Raw genomic sequence first — 27682 nt, 5'->3', positions numbered from 1 at the left:
TGTTGTTGAACCCCGTACCCGGCTGAAATTGATATCAAATTATTACGGGGGCAGCAAAGGGTTGCAAAAAGTGATAATTAAAAATAGCTCAACAAGGTTAACCTTGAACTGATCAACAACATTGCATCTAATTTTGGAATTGGGCCAATTAGGCTATCGCCCCTCTTCGCCTGGAAAGCAATACCCCAAAAAAGCTGAACATATTGCTTTTTTTTATTGATTTATTTTCTGTGCTGCAGCTCAAAGATATTGAACGCAATACCACAATATCGCGGCATTTATGCTTGCAGTAATTTATCCACTTTGCTTACGGTAATGGAGGCGATAAAAAAACCTGTCAGGATTAATATCATAAAGGAAAATCCGTCTAAAACGAATATATATTTGTAAATACATATATATATACAGTTGCTGACTGCAGCATTTTGGTTCGCTTCTATTTTATTTTTGTGCGGATAATTTATGATCCATATTTCTTTTGGCTGCGCGCTCGCCATCAAAACAGAAGCGGAGCTTCAATAAAAATTCATAAATTATTTGTTGATGCGTATTGAATTAAGCATTTGCCACGCCCATCAAATTTACACATGTCACGAGCAAAACACACATTCATACATGCACATTAGGAGCCACGCCCCCTCTTATATTTGTAGCCAGCATAACATAAATAAGAAAAAAGCAAGCAACTTTTCTGTGATTTTAAATTTATGCATAGGAGCCGGGCGTGTGGGAAAAACTTTTGCCGCTGTCAATATAATTGAAAAAATTTTCTCAGCCACGCCCACTCACACACACCCACACACACACACGCACGTACACACATGTATAATGTCAATTGCAGGACGCACGAGTATGCCTATTTGAAATTTATCGTGACTTGTTTACATTTTGATATTGTTTTCACCAACATGTCCGCTGGCCAAAGGAACAGGACATTCCTCTTGTTTTTTCGCATATTTTTCGCCTCTGTTCTTGGCTTCATTGAGTGGCAGCATTTTAATATGTGGCATACATTTGCTGTCAATGTGTGGGTGCCATGAATATGGTGTGTGGTCTGTATGTGTGTGAGAGGGAGAAAGCTGATTGAACAAGAGGGGTGTAGAGCGAGCTAAATGGAAATGCAAAGCGGAAAAGCCACGGATAATCTTCCATTTGTCGGAAAAGTGACATTGCACTCGGTGGCACTTCTGCTTTCTGTTTAAAAGACGGTTCAAAAGAGAATATTGTATTAGTATGGCTGATTTCAATGTTTTCCATTAAATTATTCTCAAATTGGTGAGCTTCTTTGGGCACTCTTCTTGCTTTATTGAATGTTGAAAAATCAATGGCCAACATGTCGTATGAGCGATATTATGGAATTTTGGACCCTTCAATCATTCACTACCCACAGCACCTGAAGTCGACATTTTTGTTGTCTGTTTCCAACATTTAGCCTTGGTGTTCCTCGCTGTTCTTTAACGTTTTTGGGCGACTGTCGAAAAGGGAAAACGAAGTTAAATATTTTAAGTTCATAAGCTGCACACAAATCCCTAGCAAAATTAATTAAAACAAAAACAAAAAAGAAGCAACACAATGGCCCCCCAAAATAAAGTTGGAAAACATTAGAAATGTTTGTTGGCGCTGTTATCATGTGATTGACTTGACGAAGGACAACAAGGACGACGAGCTAAATGACAGAAGCGACGGCTTAGGCCTCGCATTAATTAACTTAATACACGACAAAATAAAAATGAGTATCCGAAAAAACAACAAAACGCGGGTGTGTAGCATAAATATGCGCATTAAACAAGACCGAATTATGTTTCGAATCAGGGAAAATCGGGCACAAAATGATGACATTAGCATGGGGACCAACACGAGGGTGCGTTTGATAAAACAAAAAAAGGATAAAAAAAGAGGAAAGAGGAAAGCACACCCCTTAATGTCAGTGTACGCAGCATTTATGACAAATATTTAATCAGACAAAATCCGTTGAACAAGCGGAAATTTGTTAGCCAAAGCCCTTAAACGAAGTGACCAAAGGACACTAAAGTCTTAAACATTTCCACCCATTTATCAGAACTATCACAACTTTGCAGCGCCCTTCTTTTCCAAATCTAAAATCCCAAATAGTTGTATATCTGGTAAATCGAATTTGAAGGAATGGGAATAGTTGAGGCATAAAATACTTCGATTGAAATAACGATGGAAAGATGCCCTTACAAGCTTGGAAAATGTTATATTTTCAACTTGAAACTGTTAATAAACATACTCGACTAAATTCTTTGAAGATTTCGAAACAGTTTTAAGGTCGTAAATCTTCTAAAACCAGACGCAATGATTGATGTCCATTTTTGGATTTTTTGCCAGCACAACCCTGAATAGAAAATCAATCCGCTCATAGAACCTTATCCACCCGAAGTTAACCGGAGATCAGAGGTCACATGGCAGGGTATCGGGTAACCCTTTACACTGCGGCTAAGAGATTCGGGAAATCTGCATATATAAGGGGATATTTAAGCACAGACAAGCACACACACTCACGCACATTGACAGCGCCGTAATTTATTGCTTCGTTTAATTTTTGACATTCGATGTGAATGGAAAGTGGGGCGCACAACAGTGCGTATGCTTGATGTGGCCAAACATTCGGCCCCTGACTTCAACAACTGTTGCCGCCGTTTTGGGCGTTGGCCACATAAATTTTTCTTCTCCCCATTTTCTCTTCTTTTTCCCTCCCCCCGCCTTCACACATTTTCTCGAATTGCCCCAAAGGCCAGCAGTAAGCTGTAAACTGTTTAAACTTTTGCTTTTTATATGCCAAAGAACTTTGCAGTGCCGAAAAAAAAGAGTGGTGCGCATGAAACCGGCATAAAAATAAACACAAATGAAAGGCGCTACCAAGTTTTGATAACTTTATGAAAATTGCATCAAACATATATGTAGGTTGGGTGGGAAAAAGAAAGTGTCACTTAAATCCGGAACGGGTTCATTACGGCTTATGGCCCGGCAGAATGGCAAACATATATACATTTGTACAGGCATAGTCTATAGAGGAGGACTGATTCAATTTAAATGTGAACACAAGAATAATGCAAAATAGGGGAAGGCCATAAATGTTTGCCTGCCTGCGTAGGTGTCTATATCCCCATACATCATGGCCCCCGACCCATATATTTCTCCATATCCTGCCTATGTACGTGTCTATGTACTGGCTTATCTCTTACTTAGGCTTAGAATGGGGTCTACAAAATGTAGGGCGCATGAAGAGGGGAAAAGTCAGCCTTGGGGCGCAAAAAGGGGGCATATTAAGTAGCAAAGAGGTGAGAAAATGGGACAGGGTGGCACACAGTCCTTCGTCTATTCGCAATTGTAGGTGAGCACAACGGTCCTGGTGAGGTAATCATTTTCAAAAACCCAAGCTGAACTGGGAATCCATATGCTTGCCTTTCAATAATATTCCTTTCGGAAATTAGTTAGATATATTGCGCAAAAAAGGTGATTAGTGAGCATTTAATTTATTAATAATGATAGTTTATGCAACAAAGGAGAATATGCCTTACTATTGGGCAGCTCACTCCATTCTTATGGCTAGCAAATTTGCCAAATTGCGACTAGTTAGATTTATGGCACTGGAGAATCCAATCGAGACGCAGCCCATTTGTCTTTTCATCAAGTGGTATCAATCTAGTGCCGCCGGCTGGCTATCGATAGGCCGTGATTAATCGATAGCATTGAATCCTTGCCAAGAGGCGTGAGTACGGGGGCGTGGCAACTTGTTAGCCTCTGCAATTTCGTTTCCCATTGTGCAAGGACTCCGGCGACAAGGACGACTGCTATTTGTCACAAATCGACAGCGACACTGACTGGCTATCTCGTTCCTTCCGATTTTTTTTTTTTTTGTTTTCTTAAAGACAGATATCAGTCAAAAGCCGGGGCCACATTGACACGTATAATACATTAGCATCGGTTATTGTCTTAGCGGCGTTCTGCACTCGGAAAAATGTGTATTTAATTGTTTTTTGTGTAAGACCAAAAAAGCGGGAAGGTAGCAATGTTATCGAAAACATCGAGACATGTTTATCGGTACTTTCGATTGGATATTTAAGAAACGAAGACTTTAGGTGCACTGAACTCTAACCAAAAAACGCTCATGACCTTCATATTTTCGCCGAGTGTGTCTTTCAATATCAAGTATCGAGCAATCAGCCTTGGATGAGTGGGTTTTTTTTTCTTTTTTGTGGGGAGGCCTAGAGATAAAGCTCGTTTACCGTTACCGTTTTTCGGTATCTTCATCTAGTTATTTTTTTGGGGGGAAGGACTAACATTTAGCCAGCACGTTTATCGCCTCAACGCGTCTCAATATCGCAGCCTTTGCCACATTTGATTTGTTTCGCATGGGTGGGAAATCCGCGTGGGTGTCGATATATGTACATATGTATGTATATGTATATGTACGTGCGCTTGGCTGACTTCCAGTGGGCTGAAGACCATACAAAATAGATCTGTTTGCTATAGGTAACTGGGCAAACAAACAGGCAACAAAAGATTGCGTACCAATCTATTTACATGCCTCGCTCTATAAGCCTTTTGCAACAATGGAGCCAGAAAACACAAGCACACGAGGAAATTCCTGCTGAATCCTTGAGGTTTTTGTGTCCACTCCAACGACAGCGGCCGAAAAGCGTGGCAGTGCTAGAAAAAATCTATTTAAATGTTTAGCCGCCAGGCTAGAGGACTCGATTCAAAGAAAATTGTGCCGTACAAAAAAAAAAAAAAAAACAAACAAAAAAAAGTTCAAGAGCGCTTAGATCAAAGTTTAATCGACCCCACCAAATCCCGGAAAAAAGGAGAAAAAAAACTAAGTGAAAGGAAATTGAATGAATTGGAGTGTGCGACGGGATAACAAGTGATAGAATTCGCCTCAATTGAATTCATTCATTTGATGGACAAGTTGGGATGTTGGTAAATTGCAAAGGTCTATAGCGGTTCGAGAGCGATTTCAGTTTCAGGCCAAACACATTTTTAATTGAATTTGCTAACCATATTGTTGGATTCATCATTAATTTATGTATATTATTTGGAAGTTACACTGGAAGTTACGCACTAAGGACTAAGTCTTTGCCACTGTTCGGAAAATGTAACATAGTTTTATAAGTTTCCTTACGGAAACAAGCTGCTTGAAAGATTCAAATCGGCTTTGAGTATTGAATGCTATTCATCGACGGTCACTTTGAATGTTTTCCATGCAAAGAAGAAGAAATCTGCAGAGTAGAATCCTTTTCAGCGTATCCATGAAAGGACTCAAAGAAGCAGCAGTGAGAGAAATGGAGAAACGTCAGCTGTCTGTTATCTGTTTTCATTTGCTCGACTTTCCTGTACTGAAGGTAAGACTCGAAATTTGCTTCAATTAATTCAAACCAGAATAAACGAGCGCGGATGGAAGGGTGGTGAGGGGGCGTGGCCATGGGCGGGAAGTCAAGGAATGGGCGAAAGTAAAAGTGAAAGTCCTCGTCGTCCATGTCGTTGATGTCCTGCGATGACGCTTCACTTACAACAGCGTTAGCAAATATTTAATTTGTGCGAATGACCACATCCGTTGTCGTTGCTCGACCCCTGATGCACTTAGAACAAATTAGATGTGCATGGAAAATAAATCTCAAATGTAAGGAATATGCTCTTGATACTCTGCAATGTACATAGCCCGCATGTATTATTTAAACATATATTTTTTTAACTATAAGAAAGTTCTTCTATTTATCTCATTCAATTTCGCGCAGTGCCTGTGTTTACCGTTACGTCCTAAGTGGTCAACACATGCGGGTCGAAAGGTCTGACCCCCCGAAATGAATGAAATGGGCGCCTAGCATGACAAAAAACCGGCACGCAAAACCCTCCAAATGAATGAATGCGAGGAAACTCGGAGCCCGGAAAAATCGGTGGGAAAATTATTGTTGGGGGGTTAAGTTAGAAACATTCACATGCCACATTAACTTCAACCGCTGCCCAGTTTCTCGGGGACTTTTTCGTTTCGTTGCCTTTCTTTACCTTTGCCCCCCCGACTAATGATTTCATTAATAAAATCTAATTAATCTTCTCTATGGGCGGAACTACTTAGTATTTAAGCAGGAGTTATGCTGAATGAGTGGGCGGGGGCGTGGAATTCAACTATTCACGCGTTTTCCGCAAAGTAATTTCATTATGGTTTGGATACAAACAGTGCAACTGTTTGGTTTAGCTATTGAATTAAAATATTATATTTTTTTTCATTTAATTAAAATTAAAATTTATTTTATTTCAACAACCCTCTCAAATGAAGTTCAAGTTCACTATTTTTAGAGTGTTTTATAATGTTGCAATATAGCTGGGATTTTTTCTGCCGTGCGGAACAGCAAAATGTAGCCGAAATAGCAAAGTTCCTGGTTGTTAGACACGCCCACAATTACGTTGGCCCAGCACCGCCCACGCCGCCCATATCGCCCACATTTACAAACATACACGACACATGCATTGTTGACTTCATAATTTAATGCTGGGACCACGCCCATCAGCCCAACAGGAGAAAAGGGGGCGGCTGCTGCTGCTTAACCCGCTGGCATATTTTCACATTTCTTTTGTTCAGCGCTTTCCCTGAATTTCCCCTAGTTTTCATGGCTCTCCTTCTTGTTGCTCAAGCAACCAGCAATCCTTTGTGACATTTGACTCGTCGCACGCACACACACGCACACACACATACACACACACAAGGACATGTTTGACAGTGACTACTGTAACATGCACACTGCATACTTTCGGGCGTAAAAGTTTTATTACTTGGGCGGCGAACAAAAATTATAATTTTCGGCATTTTCGTCTAAAGTTGTAAAACTTTTTAGTCGCAAAATGAAGTGCGGAGATGAATGCCGCAAGCCGACGTCCACATACATTGATCATAAATATGAACAAGCCAAACGGGACCAACACAGCGATATTAAACTTGAGTCGTGGCTAATCATGTGCGATGAAGTCGCACTGCCAAATTAAACTTCAAATTAGCCCCACATTCGCAGCACATCAAGTTTTGAACAAATTATGACCTAAAAAGTGCTTTAAGTGAGGTGTTTAAAATAGTAATGGGTAAACGTATTATATAGCCTACCTTCGGTTGACTTCGATGCTTGCTAAAGTTGGCATCATTTCAGATGAGTGTGCCAAAGTTTTGCTTATTCGTAAAGAAAATGATGGCAAAGCAGCTCGCATTATAATTTCATTTCAATGAAAATATTTGTGAAAATGAACAGGCGATGCTGGTGCTTCTAATAGCAAATTCCCCACTTGAGCCGGGATTAGGTTTCACTTTTGCAAAGTTAAGTGAGTGGGAAAACAAAGTTTAATGGAATACCGGATTGAAGCTTAAAAGTGACAAACAATTGCTTACAATTTTCCTTTCGCAAAATGAAATTGAAATTTATTTGTTGGCATAGGGCACATTTGTTGGCCTAAATTAAGGTCACACATTTTTTAACAAGCTTTGGAGTGCCTTTTAGTTGCTTTCAAATGCATAATAATCCCCAGAAATTCCGAAAAATACCTTCAATTTTGTGTACGCAAATACTTGTAGTCTTAAGTTTAAATCCACAACCTTCAGAGGTTGGATTAAATTGGGATTTTATGTGATTTTATATTAGTTCTTATTTCACTGCAATGAATAAAAAATCGTTTGGATGAACATAATAATAAACCTTAAAGGGAGAAGTTAATCTTTAGGATAAAAAAAAAGTTCCGCAAAAGTTTGAAAAGTATGCAACAATTTTATAGTTTTGGTGGACCAGTGACAACTTTGAATACCATTTCAAAAAGCCCCTTTTTTTGATTGATTGTTGAGAATGCAACTTTTCAGATGCATCGATTTGCGGAGAGGAACTCGCCTCGACCTTTCCACCGAAATGAACAGGCCAAGCAAAGCCGCAAAGTTCATTAAGTTCCCAAGTGGCTAACTACACATCATGGACTTCCTGCTGTCCCCCGGAATTCCTCGATTCCCCGTCATCATCCTTAAATTTTGTCGTCGTGTTTTCGGGTTATCTGTCCGGGTCGGAGACTTGGTCTCCGAACTTGGCAGTCCGGTTCTCCAGTATCCAGTATTCAGTATCCCAGTTTTCCCATGTTCCCCAGCTCAACAGATCTCTCAATGGACACTGGCCGCAGAAAATTCTTAGAATTCCGGAAATGAATGTGCGCAATTTCGCATTGGGCAAACAGACAGAAACAGTCGAGAACCAACTACATTTTCGGGTCCCCAGTGCCGGGAAATTCATGGCCACGGTTGGATGAAAAGTGAGTGGTATGTGGTAAGTGGGAAATGGCAACTGAGTGCCACCTAGATTGTGTTCGTACTAGAATGAATTGCAGCTAATTGGAATGGTTTTTGGAATTAATATGAATACTAGACTCGTATTGAATTTGAATTTGAATTTGATTGCAGCAGAATATCAAACATAATGCATATCAGTTATATATTGCAAGTAGATATTTCAATATTATAAGATATTCTGGTTGCACAGTAAAATGTTTAATAATGTATTATAAAAGGTAAACAATTGGGTAATTATTACAATTCATTATTTTAGCTTGGAGTAACGCAGAAATGTCTGCTATTGTTATTATGTAGCCAAGCAAATTATTTCGAATGATGTAAATGAGCTCCAGAATTTGCATTGTAAATATGCAGTGAAGCCAACAACTTTCCCTTTCATCCAGCGGGCATACTTGTGTATATGGCATTAGGCCTTAATTATGGCATGTGTGAGACGATTGCCGAGGCGAAACAGTTTGTAATTTATTAATCAATTATTTACAAGTGCGGAGGCACTTCGGAAACCCACTCGATTAGCATGCAGCAGCAATCGCCGACAGCCACAGAGCATCAGAAACACCAGAATCGCCAGAAACACCAAAAGCAGATATGTGTGGAGTGATTATATATGTACTTCAAAGTGACTCCTCCTCGGGGCCCCCTTGATTTCTTAGTTTCTTGGAAACGCGAAGCGCCGCCTGCTTTCATCTTGATAACCCAGATGAGCAGCCGGGATGACGCTCGATGTGCCAGCGACAACGCGAGTTTAACTTAATTAGCTAATTGTGAGGAAGGCGTTCTTGAAAAGTGCCTGCTCCTTTTGACATTTTATATTTTTAGACAGCGCGCCCAAGGACACACTGAACTATTACCCGGGAAAACCACTGGCTGCCAACAGGCATTAGCTCGAACTATTTGGCTGCAATTACCTTTGCAAAGTTGATTGCGGCTACTTAAAGGCACTTATGCAAGCAAATAATACGCGTTATGATCTTCTTACTTTTCTAATACCTGAAGTTCAAAAAAAAGATATCATTGAATTCGTAACAAAATTTCCTATTGACCTGTATTCAAACCAGGTATTTGAAAATGCAAAAATTTGTAAATTTTTGTTTAGGTGAAAAATAATCAGTATTTTGTCGATAGCATTAAAAATAATTGTCCAAAACTAGAGTGGCATACCTCGTTGAATTCGTAACGAAATTCCCTATCGATCTGTGTTCAAACCAGAAAATTTTATTTTTTTGCCATTTTTCGCAAATTTTGATGATGGTATTTGAAAATGCTAAAATTTGTAAATTTTTGATTAGGTGAAAAATAATCAGTATTTTGTCGATAGCATTAAAAATAATTGTCCAAAACTAGAGTGGCATACCTCGTTGAATTCGTAACGAAATTCCCTATCGACCTGTGTTCAAACCAGAAAATTTTATTTTTTTGCCATTTTTCGCAAATTTTGATGATGGTATTTGAAAATGCTAAAATTTGTAAATTTTTGATTAGGTGAAAAATAATCAGTATTTTGTCGATAGCATTAAAAATAATTGTCCAAAACTAGAGTGGCATACCTCGTTGAATTCGTAACGAAATTCCCTATCGACCTGTGTTCAAACCAGAAAATTTTATTTTTTTTGCCATTTTTCGCAAATTTTGATGATGGTATTTGAAAATGCAAAAATTTGTAAATTTTTGTTTAGGTGAAAAATAATCAGTATTTTGTCGATAGCATTAAAAATAATTGTCCAAAACTAGAGTGGCATACCTCGTTGAATTCGTAACGAAATTCCCTATCGACCTGTGTTCAAACCAGAAAATTTTATTTTTTTGCCATTTTTCGCAAATTTTGATGATGGTATTTAAAAATGCTAAAATTTGTAAATTTTTGATTAGGTGAAAAATAATCAGTATTTTGTCGATAGCATTAAAAATAATTGTCCAAAACTAGAGTGGCATACCTCGTTGAATTCGTAACGAAATTCCCTATCGACCTGTGTTCAAACCAGAAAATTTTATTTTTTTGCCATTTTTCGCAAATTTTGATGATGGTATTTGAAAATGCTAAAATTTGTAAATTTTTGATTAGGTGAAAAATAATCAGTATTTTGTCGATAGCATTAAAAATAATTGTCCAAAACTAGAGTGGCATACCTCGTTGAATTCGTAACGAAATTCCCTATCGACCTGTGTTCAAACCAGAAAATTTTATTTTTTTGCCATTTTTCGCAAATTTTGATGATGGTATTTGAAAATGCAAAAATTTGTAAATTTTTGTTTAGGTGAAAAATAATCAGTATTTTGTCGATAGCATTAAAAATAATTGTCCAAAACTAGAGTGGCATACCTCGTTGAATTCGTAACGAAATTCCCTATCGACCTGTGTTCAAACCAGAAAATTTTATTTTTTTGCCATTTTTCGCAAATTTTGATGATGGTATTTGAAAATGCAAAAATTTGTAAATTTTTGTTTAGGTGAAAAATAATCAGTATTTTGTCGATAGCATTAAAAATAATTGTCCAAAACTAGAGTGGCATACTTCGTTGAATTCGTAACGAAATTCCCTATCGACCTGTGTTCAAACCAGAAAATTTTATTTTTTTGCCATTTTTCGCAAATTTTGATGATGGTATTTGAAAATGCAAAAATTTGTAAATTTTTGATTAGGTGAAAAATAATCAGTATTTTGTCGATAGCATTAAAAATAATTGTCCAAAACTGGAGTGGCATACCTCGTTGAATTCGTAACGAAAATCCCTATCGACCTGTGTTCAAACCAGAAAATTTTATTTTTTTGCCATTTTTCGCAAATTTTGATGATGGTATTTGAAAATGCAAAAATTTGTAAATTTTTGTTTAGGTGAAAAATAATCAGTATTTTGTCGATAGCATTAAAAATAATTGTCCAAAACTAGAGTGGCATACCTCGTTGAATTCGTAACGAAATTCCCTATCGACCTGTGTTCAAACCAGAAAATTTTATTTTTTTTGCCATTTTTCGCAAATTTTGATGATGGTATTTGAAAATGCAAAAATTTGTAAATTTTTGTTTAGGTGAAAAATAATCAGTATTTTGTCGATAGCATTAAAAATAATTGTCCAAAACTAGAGTGGCATACCTCGTTGAATTCGTAACGAAATTCCCTATCGACCTGTGTTCAAACCAGAAAATTTTATTTTTTTGCCATTTTTCGCAAATTTTGATGATGGTATTTGAAAATGCAAAAATTTGTAAATTTTTGTTTAGGTGAAAAATAATCAGTATTTTGTCGATAGCATTAAAAATAATTGTCCAAAACTAGAGTGGCATACCTCGTTGAATTCGTAACAAAATTCCCTATCGACCTGTATTTGTTGTAAAGAAACATTTCTTTTCTTTGCGAATGCAAATGTTTCACATTTCGGGGAATTTCACGTAATTTTGCCAATGTAAATATCATTTTCCAAAATCAACCGCAAAATCAGCCAATGAATTGAATTTGTTTTAATGAATTTTCCATGTAAATGGCCTCTTTTCGCACACTCTTAACTTCTGAAGTGGCAACTAATCCCGGGCTTTAAGGGGCGAATTCAGTTGGCGGAACGACAGTAAACAAGAATGTTTTCGATTTCGAAAAATATTTGCATTTAAAACATATTAAGATGTGCGGTTTTTTTTCGATTATCATTTTTGCTTGGCTGGCAGTTCACAAATCATTTGTTTACATGCTCTCGTCCTTGTTTTCCCACTTGTATTTTTTTTTTATTTTGTCCTTACGCTTAAGTGATGTCAATCAATTAAATTTACACACCAGGAAAAAAGAACACAAATATAAAAGAGAACAGAGGCTGTGGAAAGCCAGTGGCTGCGCTTTTATACATTTTTCATGATACTCGCGTGTGTCCCTCTCTCGTTTTTCCCGCCCCTCCGATTTTTCCTCGGCGGAAAAGCTTCAGCAAAATTTGTAAACGTGTTTATCTTGTTTCGCTCCTGTCCTTTTGGTCTCCGCGTGTGTGTGTGTCTAAAGTAAGCTTATGAGTGGTTAGATGGGCGGTAAAGTGTGTGGAAAAGTGGGCGGGGCAGCTGGATAAGCTGGGGGTAAAAGGAGAACTGGGGATCCCAGACAGCACAATAACATTTGCATTTGTCTGAGGTGTAATTCCTAAGCTTTATGGCAAACATTATTATTACTGCCGGAATTGTAGCATTTCATTTAGTCAACTTTTAAGAGCAAATGAAAGCAGCCAGCTAAATGTTTATGGCTCCACTGATTAGTCCGGAAAACAACTGTGGCATTTCAGAGACCTCTCGAAATTAAAATACGAAAATGTCTTCTACATGTTATTTGGGGACCTCTGAGTCTATTATGTTTTCTCATATTAAAGGTGGGAAATTGTAGGAAATCAAAGCAAAAATTTTAAAGTCGCAAATAGCCTTGTGAATATATACTATATATATCAGGAAATGTATGGGTATATTAGTTTATTAATAATTTCCCTGTTGGAACGCCAACTTACATCTTTGCACAAATTTGAAATTCAGAATGATTCCTAATTACCCAGAAGTTGCACGCCATTCAACCTTTTGCGTACCAATTTGCCAATGTCCTCGGCAGAGAATGAAAATGTGTCTTTTCCTATCTTGGAAAATTGCACCTCAAAGGGCACAGAATTTTCGAAATATTTTCCCGCACAGAGGGGCCATTTGTGAGTCCCTTTCCGAAGGGGGAAAGATATGAGTCGGACTTTATGAACCCGGCGACGGGCTCTTTCGGTTTATATACGCTCTTTAGAGTATGGGGGCTACGCATTTGGGGGCAGAGGGGTTGGCTCCAGAGAAGGGGCTAAAAAGTGGTCAAAGCCTTCGAGTCAAGTGCTTATCAGTTGGTGGAGGGGGTGGAGGGGAAAGGGGTTGGGGCGAAACAACTTGACTGACTGCACTTTATGGTTCATTTTGCATGCCTCAGATGAGTCGAGGCCTGGACCCCGGAACCTAGACAAAACAAGAAAGGAGCAAAAATCCAAAGGTTTCAGTTACATATAAGCCATCGCCTTTCCTTAGCTTCTTGCCAGCATCCACACAGCCCCTGGTGACTATGCGTTTTGGTATTTTTACTGCGTTCCCATTTGCGAGACAGAGAATTTTGAGTTGCTTTTTCATTTTTAATGCCGCATCTTGGTCGCTTGGACAATGTTTGCTAGGGAGATGGGAGAAGGTGCTGGGGGAGGGGGGAGGTGCTCTGCAGGACTTCAGGACTTCTGTGTGCCTGCCTGTGTCCTTGCCTGCAGCGTTAAATTCTTGTTAAAATATTATGAACAACTTTTTGCACCATTCTTTTTATGCTTTAAAAGGAATCTAGCCAAAGAAATCTCTACCCCTAGGCCTCTCAGATTTTTACGAATTTTTTCCGAATTTTTTGGTTGCCAAGGTTGGTCAAGTGGCAAGAAAGAGCTTTAAATGATACCATATCAATGCTCCTCTGTAGCTTTTATCAATTTGTAAAAATAAATGTAATAATTTATTATTCTTCTCCTTCCGAATAAAATCTATTTGTATTTTCCTAAATGCGTGTATACATTGATATGTTTTTCGAAACGGTGGGTGAATATTTATAGGATTTAATACCATTCCCACCCCCCGAAACATTTCGTAAGACATCCTCGCTTTTGTACTTCAAGAATTTTTCAGTGCAATTAAATAAATTTCTTTGGGGGAGACAGTTGAAGTGCGCAATTATTTCAGTTGATTTCACCTGAATTGACGCGACTGCCGTTTGCTTTGAGTGAGGTCCTTAACCAAACACTTAATGGCGACCGCCCATGCATTTTGTACCGCCTGCTCAAGGCCCCCGAATTTCACCCACGATTCACGGCCATGTCGCACCTAATTAGGCCAATTAAATTTAGCTGCAAATTACACACGTTAAATGTGTAAATTGGGCGGCCAACTGAAATTGAAATTAAATGCATGTCGCATGTCGCATGTGGCGCATCGCGTGCTAAAGCCAGATATCAACTGGATTTTGATTTGGATTTGGTTTCGGTTTAAACGGATGCACTACTGCGAAGGGACACTTAATTCGCTGGCAAAGTGGCGAGTGCAATAGTGTCACGTAAACAATCGGATTAATTCCCGTGGCTTAGTCATTAAAGTGAGTTTTCAAGTGGCCAGCAATAAAAATGAAACTCTATATACAATTACTGTACGTCAATTACCAATTTGTACACTTGATTAGGATTTAATAACTATATTGTAATGAAACCGGGATCCCTTTAAATCTGGCACTCCAGTCTCACCTGTACCCTTAAGATTTTTCGTTTTTCTCTTCTTTTTTTTAGAATCATTTTGGGTCTCATCAGTGCCGCTGGACTAGTGAATTTGAACTGTCTCCGGATGTAGAGCTTCATCAGAAGGAAAGGGGAAAACGTGCAAAAATCCCGAGCCCAATTAAACGTCTCTTTTGGAGAAAACTCGCACTTTCGAAGTTGATTTTAATTCAATTACCGGCTTCTTGATTCAATTTCCGCATCCAGTAGCAACTCACCTGATTTGATTCCTCGAAATCGTTGGACAGTGTTAAACTTAAAAAAAAAATGGTAAGCCCGGAAAACACTTTGCAAAACGTGGGCACAAGAAATATTTTAGACGGTTTTTGGCTTCACTTTAAGCTTGCTTAAGTATTTTGTCTCCCTTTGCTTGTTTATATTTTAGGGATGCATTTTTGTTTATTATTTAAAGCACATAAAAAAAAGTCAAGAAAAATTGTGAACTGCTAAGATATTTTTGGAAAAAATTACGATTTTGCACATGGATTTGTCCGTATTAAAATGATATCCTTAGCCCGATTCCGTAGGGTCCTTTGCAGTCCGCCACACAACCGTCGGTCAGGACATTCGCCAGCGAACTACGCGCCATCCAAATCGAAACAGTCGCAAGTGGGCGCAAAACCAAAACACATGACGAAGATTCAGCCGAAGGACCCGAAGGATGTGACTCGAGTTGAGCGTTATGGAGCATTGCCGCCTACGGAAAACACTCGGCATATTTCTGAACTTTTGTACTATTATTTTTCTATAAAATATTATCGTACTCGGCACCACAGAAAAAGAAGGAGTACAGGTTTTATATATATTTTTTATAAATTATTATTATAGAAAATTATGGAACCAGCATTTCAACTTGTTCAAACAATATAAAATACTTTAATATACTTTATATACATATTTGTATATTTTGCTTAAATATTTTTGGCTTAAAATGTAAAATTTAACTTATTTCAATAAATATTTATTAAAAATAAACCGTGCTTTAAAATCTATTAATAATATTTAATACGTTTTTTTTTTATATACCGAATTGGTGAACTCCTTTCAGTGTTCTTACTAAAATCGAAAGGAACGCAACAGGCGCGCATGCAAATTCCCAAAGGAGCAAAAAATATTTGTAAACAAAGCGGCTTCGTTTGAGAGCCGAAAGCTATTTTGAGCGCAAAATCGGAAAACCCGAGCTCCGAATAAGCCGCTTGCTAAAGTGAAACTCAAATTTGAGTGACTTTTCCCCGTGAAAGAGAGTGGATCTAAAACAGTTTTGTTTTAAGTGTAAACCTTTGCCTGAATTAAGTATTTCTTTGTAATTTTGTTGTGCTCTTTCGCAATTTATATAATTTGTAAAATATAAACCAGAATTTGCGTATTTTTTCATTTACATTTTCCGTTTGGCGCCCAAGCGGTGGTACTTTTTGAATTGGCAGCGCGAGCGAAATATCGATAAGTATGAGCGTGATATCTTCAGAATTTGAGTGACTTTTCCTTGTGAGTGAAACCGGATGTAAAACATTGTTTTAATAATAATTTATTTCTTAATTTATTAATAATTTATTTCTTTAAATCACTTTTATGCCCCTAGGAAATGTACTTTAAGTAAAATGTACACATATAAACATAAAATTGCTTTATTTTTATTTATATATTCCGTTTGGCGCCCTTGCGATGATACTCTCTGAACTGGCTGCGATAGAAAAATATCGATAAGTATGAGCGTGATACACGCGTGATAGTGGCGGTAAAAATCGTCACCTCTAATTAGCGTCATTCGCTGATCCGGCAACTCCGCGAGAGCACGCGGCATAATTTCGCTTATATTTTGTTTGTCGTGGATATTAATTGGATTTCCAGCACATTTAATACATTGAAAATGAAACGATTAGCTGTGAGAGTGGACGAGGACACCGGGGAGTCTTTGGCCAAGAAGCAGTTGCAGTCCAAGGCCAATTCCCTGCTAAATGCCAAGAATGTGGACATCAAAACGCTCAAGACATTCGTACATTTGCTGGTGAGTTCTACAAATAATTAATAAACTATCTTATTAATTCGAATTATGTTCGCGCAGAAGGACACGCCCGAACATATGCCAGCTGGCGAGGTGATGAATACACTCGAGGTGATATTCAAGGTCCTGCTGAAGCGCCAGGTCATCGAAGGCAATGAGAGGCAGGTGCTCAAAATCCAGGAGCTATATGAGGAAACTTGGTTGCTCCTCATGGAGAATCTCCTGGTGGACTCGGAGTGTTCCGGTGCTCTAAAGGTGTGCATGCAGCTCATCAAGGTGGAGGCCAATCATCCAATAGCACCCAAGAAGGGTTGGCCCATCCACAGAATACGCGGAATACTGGAAACCCTAATAAATAGCGATGCGACGCCCACAATCGCGCTGACCAACTATGGGAAATACTGTAAAAACCTGGATGTATTGGCGATTACCCTTAAGCAATTGAAAGGTTTAGTGCCCAGTGAAGACTTCAAGAACAGTCCCATTAAGGCCATGAACTTCCTATCCATTGTGAACCTCTTAGACATGGGAAAGTCAGTACTGACCACGGCGGACTACCACGTGGAAAGTGCTAAAAATCAGAGTTTTGACTACGAGGTAAATCGCAAAAGACTGAATGATCTCTGGCTGACTATAATGGCCAAAGGCAACGAAGTGGACGAGAAGCTGCACCGTCAAATACTGGTGGTGCTTTTGGAACGCGTAATCAACCACCTGGACGATCCCATCCAGCTGACGGACTTCCTCATGGACTCCCTGCACCAGTTTGGTTGGTATTTTGTTTTAGAAACTCAACCGATCTTTTCTTACGACTGGTTTCCCACTTTTCAGATGGTCCCATTGCCTTGCTGGCTCTCCAGGGAATCTTCACGCTCATGCAAAAGCAGAACATCACCTATCCGGATGTGTATGAGAAGCTGTACAACATGTTCTATCCCCGGATGTTCTACAACAAGTACAAGGCACGCCTGTTTTACCTGGCCGATATCTTTCTGACCTCCACCCACTTGCCGGAGAATCTGGTGGCGGCATTCGTGAAGCGTCTCGCCCGCCTGGCCCTTCAATCGCCCACCGAAGACGCGGTTATTATGATTCGATTCGTTTGCAACCTGCTGTTGAGACATACTGGCTTGCAGAAATTGATTCGTGCCAGTCATGCAGCCGATGAGGTCAGCGATCCTTACAACGAATCGGAAACGGATCCCGTGAAATCGGAGGCCATCAACAGTTCGCTGTGGGAAATCACGCTGCTGCAGAAACACGTTGTACCAGAGGTGGCCAATGCGGCCCGGTTCATCAACTCCTCGCTGCCCGTAATGGAATTCGATTTAGCACCCCTCCTGGACAGGAAGGAGTGCAATGTAAGCGAAGAAGATGAATGAATCTTTTAATATTGATTAATCTACACATATTTCTCTTTTAGATTTTCGACGATGAATTACAATCGAAGGCGAAGCAATTTGCTCTGAACTACGAACGCCCAACCAATTTGGCTCTGCCCAAAAACCAATTCGTGACCAAGTACTGGGACCTCATCTAGATTAGTGTTACTATGCTAAATTTAAGCAGGATTAAAGTGCTGCCTGTTGTTGGGCTGCTGATGGGCCAACTCGGCCTGAAACCAATTGGCTGCTGAAATGTATCTGATGTTGCCAGGGGTCGCCATCTTCTTTAAGTTCATTTGATGCACCCTTGGCTGATTAAGTTGTCGAATCTCCGAGCAAGTGCGACAGGGACGAATCAAGGCAAAGTACACACACTCGGCAATGGAGAGAAAGCTGAAGCCGAGAAATAAACCCATAAGACCTCCAACGCCAGCTGCAGGATTGTTCGAATGTGTGCATTCTTGACTGAGAAACAGGTAATTGTTAACTTACATAGAAAATCGGAGAAACCGATGAACTCAGTCTGCTTGTTTGCTCGGAAAGTGGGATCCTTGAAGTACATATTCACCACCGCTACACTGCGCTCCACGTAGGAATCGGTGAAGTTCCAGCCGCCATGCGAAGATGTCTCCCTAAAGCCGTCGTGCGAGATTCTCGTTGAATAGGCAATTGCGGTGAAGGTGAGATCGAAGCACGACGGCAGGCACTCGTCTAGACAGGATTCCATCGCTATTATGGTTCTAAATCGAATAAGCTCCACACATTCCCTCTTGTGCAGCGGGCATATGGTATCGTTTGCGTTCAATCGGGGCATATAGAAGGTCACACAGCCGCAGTGGCGGATTAGCCAGCCGGAAAGGCATTCAGCCACGCAATTTCTCTGCGTGTAGTGGGCGAACCAGCGAAGTTTCAGCTCATTGTGGAATAAACAACGCCTGCTTCGGCGGTCCACATTGCGTAGGTGCTTCTCCGTAAGGATTTTGGACGGATCTATGCGCAGTTTGGTCTCCATTCCGGGTGCCAATAGGACTCCGGTCTCCCGGACATTCGGCGATTCATTCGGGCTGTGCAGGGCGATCTTGAAGCCAACGCTGCTGGACGAGGAGCAGTAGTAGGCATCCGCCTGGACATCCAGGGTCAGCGATAGTCCCAACGACTCCCCTGTTCCTTGGGCTCGTCGAGGGTATAGAGGATTATCCCCATCCGGCTGAAAGCCTCGCTTGCGATATCCCAACTCCGCATGCCAATTGACAGCATGGAATCCCTCAGGCAAACTTATATTCCGATGCGAGTAGGGAACTCTTCGGGGGAACAATTATCGAAAAAATCCAGCATGTGTTAGTAATCTGCTCCATTCTTATCAACCTTTTGAAAAGCTGATAGCAAGGACATAGCCTTGGTTTCGCAACTGACAAAAAGCGTGCTCCAAAGTTCTCATACACTTAGAAAAGGTTGGAGCCCAAAAGAGTGCTTCACAGTCAGCTTTTTCAAAAGCTTAATCTTACTGGGTGTAGTCGAAATATGAGAACTGAATATATCTTAAGCTTAAATGAGCATAGTGTTGCACACCTTTTCCGGTACATAAACCTGGGATGGAGCATATTAAAAACACAGCATAGACCTTCATCGGTCACGATGGGGTGAAATAAGCGTGCACATTCGTAATCATCGGCGCCAAAACGACACTGAATAATCATTGATTTGCAGGGCTGTGAGATCTGTATAATTAAAATATACCAGGTATTGTAGAATTACTCAAAAGCTAGTCTTTTAAAGGGCCAATAACATTCTTTTGTTTTGATCCAGGATTAAGGATTGTTAAAATACAGTTACCAGACTAGAAAACGCCCCTTACATTCAGTATAAACTCCTCCCAGCGGGAATCGTTGCTCTTCACCAAGTCCACGTCCACCTTCCGTCGACAGAGCAACTGCAGCATCGCGAACTCCACGGAGTCGTTGGTGAAGTGTTCCACTCTTTCAGTCAGAGCCTGATTTAAATTGCAGATTGTCACGGCCGGAAAGGGCTCATTGGCAATAGAAGTTAGCTCCGGATCGATGCCCACAATAACCGGGTTCGTGTTCCATTTATCGAAGGCGTCCTGTATTAAGTAAACGGCAAGCGATAGCACCACTAAAAGGGCTATTCCGAAAAAGAACCTTAAAGAGCCCAGTGAAGCTTCGCTTAAACGTATTTATTTTAGATATTCAATTATCAATACCTATCACTGTTTCGCAATTTGCTGTTGTTAATGTACTTTAAGCCATGGATAGTGGTATTGCGACAAAACTCGTCCGTGTTTCTGGACAAGATTCTGCGCCAGGTAGAGAGCGTTATCGGAAAAGGCTGCTTCCTTGATCGTTTTGGTTGGCTGGCAAGGAAGGCCTTTTGTCGATTACGTGGCACTCGCATCTTCGGTTGAAATCATACTGCGTTGTAAATCGCCGGTACTTCTACTTATTTGTGCGCATTTCCATCTGCAAATTATGAAGTTTGTTTTCTTAATGTCACTTACATGGCTGCGCAAGCACTTTGCACTACCTAGTGGTAGAAAAAGAGGTAGTTACAAACAGGTTCAGTGAAGGGTTAACATTTCAGACATTTTAATATATAAATGAACAAGAATTACATAGCTTACATATTTTTATTTACTTTATTTAGGTTTACGTTTCGCCTGTGCTGTCAGCTTTGAGCCCCGAATGGCAATGCAATTAGAGCATTTTTGGACGCAAAGGAATGCCTCATTAGGAGAATCAGAAACTGAGTCCTCAACAGGACACAGGAGCCCAAGTGAAGTCCCGGCCAAAAGTGGGATCCCCCAATCGAAGCGGTAGAAGTTTGAGCCGGGCCAAAGGCTCAAGTTTGCTACAATCAACATGGTGAAACGCACAAATGGCGAATGAGATGGCACCAGTTCGGCAGAAAGAGACGTCCAGATGGTCAGGAGAACGAGATGGAGTGGTGGACAGACGGTTGGGGAACCACAGAAAACGACACTTGAACGAAAATCAAATTAAAAGCTTCAATGGCAACAGACGTGGACTTGGATCTGGCACTGTTTTTGCTCCTCCTGCTGGCCACATGTCACCACATGGCACCGGCACCTGCACACACACGCACTTTGTGAGGACTCAACTCGACTCCATTGAAACAAGTTCATAAAACACTTAACCTGACCGAGCTGACCAAATGTCCCCTGGGAATGCGAATGCCCGACTGAACCAAGCCGGTCTTGTTGACTTGTTAGCAGTTGATGTCCGATGCCCTTCGAACCACCTACGTCTGTATGTGTGTGTGTGTGTGTGTGCGTGTTGCGGATGTATGTATGTACATATATCTGGCGTAAGCCACCATATCGCCCACCGGACTAGCAGCCTTTTGCCGAACCACCCACCGAACCACCGGATGTATCCGCATCAATGAGTGACCAGGCCGAAAGTTTCCCCTTCGTCTGGGACTTGGCCTGCGATGCGAACTCCTGTGCCGGGGCATCATCAAAAGTTACCAGCAAATTGACCTAATCTATGTACATATGTATGTCCAGCGTAGTCCAAGGCACATGTACACCAAAGGATCAGCCAGGGAGCACTGGACGAAACAAATAAAAACACAGTAAGTTCGATCGATTTGTAAATTCATTAACAACTTTACTTTGTAAGCGCCGAAATGGCTTTTAGTCAGCTGTGCTGTACACCACAGCGATTTGTCAAGCGAATGCATAACAGCATATCACAATATGTCGTATTTGATGTTGTAGGCCTATCCGAGGCTATAATAGGATATTTTTCCCAGTGCCATTGGAGGAGTAGCTCTTACATATGTGGAGCAGTTGGGATTTGGGAGGCATTGTAGGCCGCCCGCTGTGCTCCGCCATTAGAAATCGCTTAGGCCGATGGCGACGATGCAATTTACGGCGGCTAATAGCAGACTGATGTCTCTGCACATGTATTTATGTACGGGGTGCACCATAGGCACACATCACTGTGTGCTGCGTTTGTCTGTGAAAGTCTTGCGGGCTAGCCGTCAATTTATCATTGAAGTGGTGAAACGTTTCTGTATTATTAGAGTTAATTGCAGGGCTTTCGTAACTCAAATTCATTTACAAAGAAACTGTTTCAGGTGATATTTTTTATATATTATTTATATTATTATTTAAGCCCCTTCGGTTACGGGAAGCAAATTCATTTCTCCGAAAAACTTTTTTTTTAATACACTGCATCGTAAAAAAGCATAACTTACGCCATGTATTAAGTACATATATACCCAGGCACTATGTGTGTGTGTGTTAAAAAATCTGAAAATGATAGAAAAATGATTAATTGCAGTTGGCAGTAGTTCAGCAGTCAGTTGCTGCCACAGCTTTTCCCGCCGCTGCTACTGTGGAAAATGCAGAAAATGCAGCCCAGTAAACCTCACAATGCACACACACACACACTCTGGTGGTGTGTGTTAGCATTCATGGCCGTCCAAGTGTGTGTATGTGTGTGTGCAGCGGCATTCTTCTCTTTCTCTTCCTCAGCCTTTTGCCATTTTCCTATTTTCCAAGAGTTTGAACAATTTAATAGGTCTTTTATTACACACTTTATGTCATAAGGTCTGAAAACCCGCCTCTTTTATATAATATATACATATGTAGAAAAGCTTAGTTTACAAATTTCAATTTAGATTGAATTCACTTTATGTATACGTCAGATTTCGTAGATATTTATAGGTAGAAAGTTATTCAGATATTTAAGCATAGGGTATTGAATATTCAACAGAATTTCCGTTTTTGAATCCCATTTTTGCTGCCTTTTTTAGCACAACAGCAGCTGACTGCGGCGATATTAATGATAGATATGCGTTCGCTTCAATGCCCTGCTCCTTTCTGCCCTTTCTCCGCTTTCACTCCGCTTTCTTCTCCCTGTTTGAGTTATACGATAATATTTCTGTTATTTTCTGCAAGGGCAGACGCTTTAAATAAGAGCGTTTGCATTTAAACAGCTATTATCACCATTTTAACATGTATGCTATCAAAAGGGTGTGTTTTACTACAAAAAATATTGAACGAATTAAATGAAGAACACAAAAGGTTATTCTAAAGTAAACACTCTCAGAAGTAGGACTTGGAAATAGGCTATGAAAGATGCATTTGGCAGATGTTTTATTTGCAAACTCTGTTCTCCGCCAAATTTTAGGCTTTTTGTCCGTAATTTTGTCCAGATGTCCGTAAATCTGTCCGTTGTGTCCGTCGTGATTTGTCCGCTGTCCGGCTGTCCATTCATTGTGTGCGCATCGTTGCCTTTTTGGCACTAATTTCCATTTATTCATTTAGTTGCAACATTCATTTCGGCAGCCATTCACACAGACTCATTCGCTCAGACGCAGCGCAGACTGTGGATGTGGTCAGAGTGCTAGGTTGGATCGAGTTGGTGAAATGCAATGAAAGTGCTGGGGAAAACGCAGCGGAAGGAGGTGGAAGCCAGGCTGGGCTGGGCAGACATTCGCCTTTCATTTATCAGCACAAAGCAGTGCAGTTTAGGACCACCCTGATGAGTTGGTTAAGGACTGACAAAATGTAACTCGGGCTAAATGTGACAAAAAAGGTCATATGGCAGAAATAAAACAAACAGAGGGGAATAAGGAAAATGACAGCCAATGCTCTGCCACTGTCACTAGCCCGCTTTTCCCTCGCCTTTCCCTCGCGTTTCCCCTGCTTTTCCTCTGCTTTTCCCCATCCTATTTTTTGGCTGCTGGTGCCAAAGCCACGAGTCGAGTTCCCATGGGTTTTTTGTTTGTTTGCGGCTGGCTGCGAGTTCTGGGGCTGCCTGATGAAAGGGTTCAAAACTATTTTCAAACTATGTATTTAGCGTGCATTATATGAAGTGTGGGGCGGGGGTCAAGGGGTCATCATCATCAGGAGTCGCAGTCATCATCTTTGTGCCGGGTCGGCAGCTGTTTTATTATGTCCCCTTTGGCACAGTGGGTCTAAAATGTGTTGCATGTCTAAGAAATAAGCAAAGGAATTGCAAAAAATTATTCAATTGTTGACCCTTGCTTTTTGCACCTTTCGGTTTGATAGCATGAACATGTAACTTTTTCTGTACTTAAGGTTGTAATCCTTAAATATTAAATTGGACACTGCGGTGTTGGGCCACTGTGTGTGTCCGGCTGTCGCACTGTCCGGCTGAATCCGAATCCGGATACGGACACTCGACCTCCGGACACTCCTGCCCACTTGTAACATATTTTTTGGGCAACGGCAACGGATTAGTTGCACGTCATGTTGCCACTTGAAGTGTTTATGTGAATGGACTGGCACTGCGGGCTTACCATTGGATACACATATATGTACATATATTTATCGCACATATCATGCGACACTTAATAAAAACAATGTGCTCAACATGCCGCCTTAAATGGAAATCCATTTTCACTCCTTTTTGTCCTTCGTCCTTTTCAGTTGGCTTTTGTTTACCGAGTTATTTAAATGTCTGCTTTTGTTCCTTGTTCTTGGCTCTCATGGCTGCCCCTCTTCACATCATCCCATAAATTTATAATTAATTGTTTTAAAGCTTCTCGCTGTCTGTCCCTTTTTGTGCGAATGTGGGGGCTTATCCAATGGGACATTATATCATTTTGTGGTTTTCTATTTTCATTTCGCCCGATCCCCAAGCTTTTTGCTTGTGTTATTCTTATGACGATTATAAGCCAGCATCTTGGCTTGTTTCTGCTGCTTAATCGTTTTAGTAATTAGTAGTTGGTGGTTTTCCGGAAATGAAATTGATGTGAATGTAGGTCGTGTGGAATATCATTCAAGATGAGTGCAATTCTTCATTAGGTAAATTAATAGTGCGATTTTTGCGTTAAGTGTGAGACTTGCCAAAGAAATAAAGGCAGTGAAAAGTAAAGTACATGAAAGCCTTTAGTTAATACGAGTAATGTTTGAAAACCATATACATAATTTGAATCCATTTTTGTTTCGTTCTCTGCATTCTCCTTCACTCTCAACTGCTGTGGACAAGCAATAATCAGCAATCGTTAAAATTATTAAGAAACTGCGGAAGCAACGAATGGGCTGTAACTTTCGAGACAGAAGACCTGCCTCAGACGAACATAAATCTGCCAGCTTTTTATTGTTTTATCTTTGGGCGTCCTACGTGCTCTGCGTTAGCCAGATATTTCATTGCTAGACAAGTGATTGACTTAATGCTAATTCGCGACTCAATTGTTTCAAATTTTTGGCCAAGACAAACAAATGCAGCAACCATTGCCCCCCGTTAACGGACAAAAGCACTGCGAACAAACATATTTTTGTTCAAATGTTACAGTGTTGAACAGTCGCTTATAAAGCTAAATTTTAAATTTAAGCAAAAGTTACTTAAAACTGTGCAACATGTAAAGAACAATAGTTTTATAGGATTTTCAATTTGATTTATTTAGTGCTCAACTTACACGACACTTAATCGTGCAGCTGCTCTGACAAGAGTCCCAGTTTTTCTCAGTGTATATAACGACGGCGCAGTCTAGCAAATTCGGGAAATGGGAGGCCCACTAATGTCGCCTCGTTGCGCTGTAATCCACTCAAGGCGCTTGGCCACTTAAGGACGCTGTCCGTCCGTCTGTTTGTCCGTCCGTCCGTTTGTCTGTCCTTCTGTCCGTCAGCCAGTTTGTCCGCCAGTTTTGTCCGCCAGTTTGTCCGGCCCTCGCAGAGACAACAACAATTGACGAAATTGTTTTCGTGACTTAAATTTTTGCGTGCTACTGTCGCTGCTGGTTGGGACGTGTTTGGAAAGCATATGATGTGATTTGCCATCAAATTGAGTTGTCTTGTCACTGCCGACCCAATTCCTCCCACTCCTACATAGGTCCTGCCTACCAATATATATATATATATATATCTCTGTGTGCGTGGGTGTAGTGTGTAATCTAGAGCCTGGACCGAAATGCAATTAAATTTGGAAAAATATCAACAGCCAAGACAGAATAATAGTTTATAATGGCAGGCGATGAGGAGGCAGAAAATGCCTTATGACAGCCTGAGAGCCCGAGAGCATGAGAGGCTGAAAGTGAGGAGCAAGTGCCTGTGCCTGGGCTGTCTTTAAATAAATACTCCAAAGTACATCCCCCATTTTGCTGTGTGTATTTTGAGTGGGATGTGAAAAGTTTGCCCAGGCTAAAAACCGAAATGGAAGTGAAACTCTCGCCCAGATGGTAATGCCGCCAGAAAAGTCTTGGCAAATTTTGCTTCTCGGTCAAGTTAGGTTGCGATGGGAGCTACAGTGCGGTAGATTTCTGTAAGGTCATGTATTTCCATACAGTAAATGCACAGCAATATATATTTGTTACACACTTTAATGGATGTATAGTAATGTTGAATCGGGGTACTATATTTATATTGCTAAAAAAAACTGTAGGCGGTACTCCTAAAAACCGAACCTAGGCCTTATGCCCCCGAAACGCACTGTAGCTGCCACTTACTTAAAGGCACTCGCCTATATCCTTGTACACATTCTGCAGAGCAACTAAATTACACAATGTTAATATTTGCTATGTAAATAGGCCTCCGTGTGAGAATAGCTGGATAAATGAATAGATGGATGGATGGTTGACTAAATGGATGGATTGAGGAGTGGTTGGAAAGTGCAGTGCACCCTGCCTACGGTGTCTTCTGTTTATTTCTTATATCCATGGCCACAAAAGATCCACACTTGACACACAGTTGCAGAAACCGAAACAGAAACCCAGTTGCCGAAATGCCGAAAGGATGCGCAAGTTGTGTCTATTTAAATAAGCCGAGGCAAAAACTTGCCACAATTCCAGCAAAATTTTCTCGACACCAATGACAAAATTGCTCTGTTCTATGCCCCTTCACATACATATAACATATATGAAGTGAATATATCCCCGGGGCCAGCAAATTCCAAGGAAAACATTACCGCACTGAGAGAACGGCTCGTAAATGCTCAAATAAACGTATGTACTGGACCTACAAATATGTTACATACGTGTATGGTCACAAAAACCTTATCGAAACAAACAAGTGAAGTAAGAACACAAACGGACTTTCTGAGTCTTCGGAATAATATATTTATAATATTTAAATATACACATAAGTGCCTAAATACGTTGCTTAAAAAATGGGAGGTATACTTCCTAAATAACATACGATTTGCTTTTACAAGTGCCAGCTTATTGAATGCAGTACCAACTGATCATGTAACCATTTTCGTATATAAATACGTAAAGATTGAAATTATTCATTATTGTGTTTAAACAAATACTTAACAAGCCCAATCCATTGGCTTGACGTGGGTAATAGCCAAACCCTTTGATGGCCATCAAATGAAACGGCTTCCGAGTTTATGGTCAGTTCTCTGAGTCCACAAATCTTTCACACCTTTCAATCACAGCCCATTTGGCCCTAATGAATCGCCGGCAACTTTTCCAGCAGCGGGAAAGCCAGTATCCACCCGCCTCCACCCCCCTCTTCGTTCCACTTGCACTAAGTGCGAAGACACTTTAGCAAACAATTAATTGCCGTTAGCGGCTGCTGGCGACACACCTACCCAATTCATTTTGCATTCGCTCAGAGACCCAGCTTTCCACAGGGGGAAAATCGAGGTTCGGAAAATTTGTAGAAGGCAGGGAGGCGGCAGGGGCGCAGTGAAGACAGCTGCCAAAAAAGGCGTTACGTCGCC

At 40.5% G+C, this 27682-nt stretch overlaps 3 protein-coding genes across 3 annotated transcripts in view; 1 reads left to right on the top strand and 2 right to left on the bottom strand.

Annotated features, from left to right (window-relative positions):
* The window catches only part of LOC6550902 (allatostatin-A receptor), a 74079-nt gene extending 58857 nt beyond the window's left edge, over nucleotides 1-15222 (bottom strand). The window contains exon 1 of the mRNA XM_001976774.3: nucleotides 14834-15222. The gene's annotated coding sequence lies outside the window, so the exon portion shown is untranslated. The remainder of the gene's footprint in view (nucleotides 1-14833) is intronic.
* A 1146-nt stretch (nucleotides 15223-16368) lies between these two features.
* On the top strand, nucleotides 16369-18242 carry LOC6550901 (nucleolar complex protein 4 homolog B). Its single transcript, XM_001976773.3, has 4 exons — nucleotides 16369-16620; nucleotides 16678-17386; nucleotides 17449-17978; nucleotides 18041-18242. Exons 1-4 carry the CDS (start codon nucleotides 16483-16485, stop codon nucleotides 18155-18157), a joined length of 1494 nt encoding a protein of 497 aa, XP_001976809.1. The 5' UTR covers nucleotides 16369-16482; the 3' UTR covers nucleotides 18158-18242.
* On the bottom strand, nucleotides 17981-20414 carry LOC6550900 (pickpocket protein 28). The gene is made up of 5 exons (XM_001976772.2): nucleotides 20224-20414; nucleotides 19858-20161; nucleotides 19572-19720; nucleotides 18495-19303; nucleotides 17981-18435 (listed from the first exon to the last, which is right to left on the bottom strand). The coding sequence occupies exons 1-5, from the start codon at nucleotides 20412-20414 to the stop codon at nucleotides 18179-18181; spliced, it is 1710 nt and encodes a 569-aa protein (XP_001976808.2). The 3' UTR covers nucleotides 17981-18178.
* Nucleotides 20415-27682: the final 7268 nt, after the last annotated feature.

This window comes from Drosophila erecta, unplaced genomic scaffold, assembly GCF_003286155.1.
Source record: "Drosophila erecta strain 14021-0224.00,06,07 unplaced genomic scaffold, DereRS2 tig00000126-arrow-pilon, whole genome shotgun sequence".
NCBI lineage: Eukaryota > Metazoa > Arthropoda > Insecta > Diptera > Drosophilidae > Drosophila > Drosophila erecta.
Note: the sequence above shows the minus strand (reverse complement) of the source record. Positions and strands in the feature narration are given on the sequence as shown.

Bases quoted from the DNA above. Each gene is read 5' to 3' on its own strand.
- LOC6550901 (XM_001976773.3), top strand. From the start codon at position 16,483: ATGAAACGATTAGCTGTGAGAGTGGACGAGGACACCGGGGAGTCTTTG. The intron at 16,621-16,677 runs GTGAGTTCTACA...ATGTTCGCGCAG, and splicing joins AGACATTCGTACATTTGCTG to AAGGACACGCCCGAACATAT. The intron at 17,387-17,448 runs GTTGGTATTTTG...CCCACTTTTCAG, and splicing joins GGACTCCCTGCACCAGTTTG to ATGGTCCCATTGCCTTGCTG.
- LOC6550900 (XM_001976772.2), bottom strand. From the start codon at position 20,414: ATGCGAGTGCCACGTAATCGACAAAAGGCCTTCCTTGCCAGCCAACCA. The intron at 20,162-20,223 runs GTATTGATAATT...GGGCTCTTTAAG, and splicing joins AAATTGCGAAACAGTGATAG to GTTCTTTTTCGGAATAGCCC. The intron at 18,436-18,494 runs GTAAGTTAACAA...ACAATCCTGCAG, and splicing joins CGGTTTCTCCGATTTTCTAT to CTGGCGTTGGAGGTCTTATG.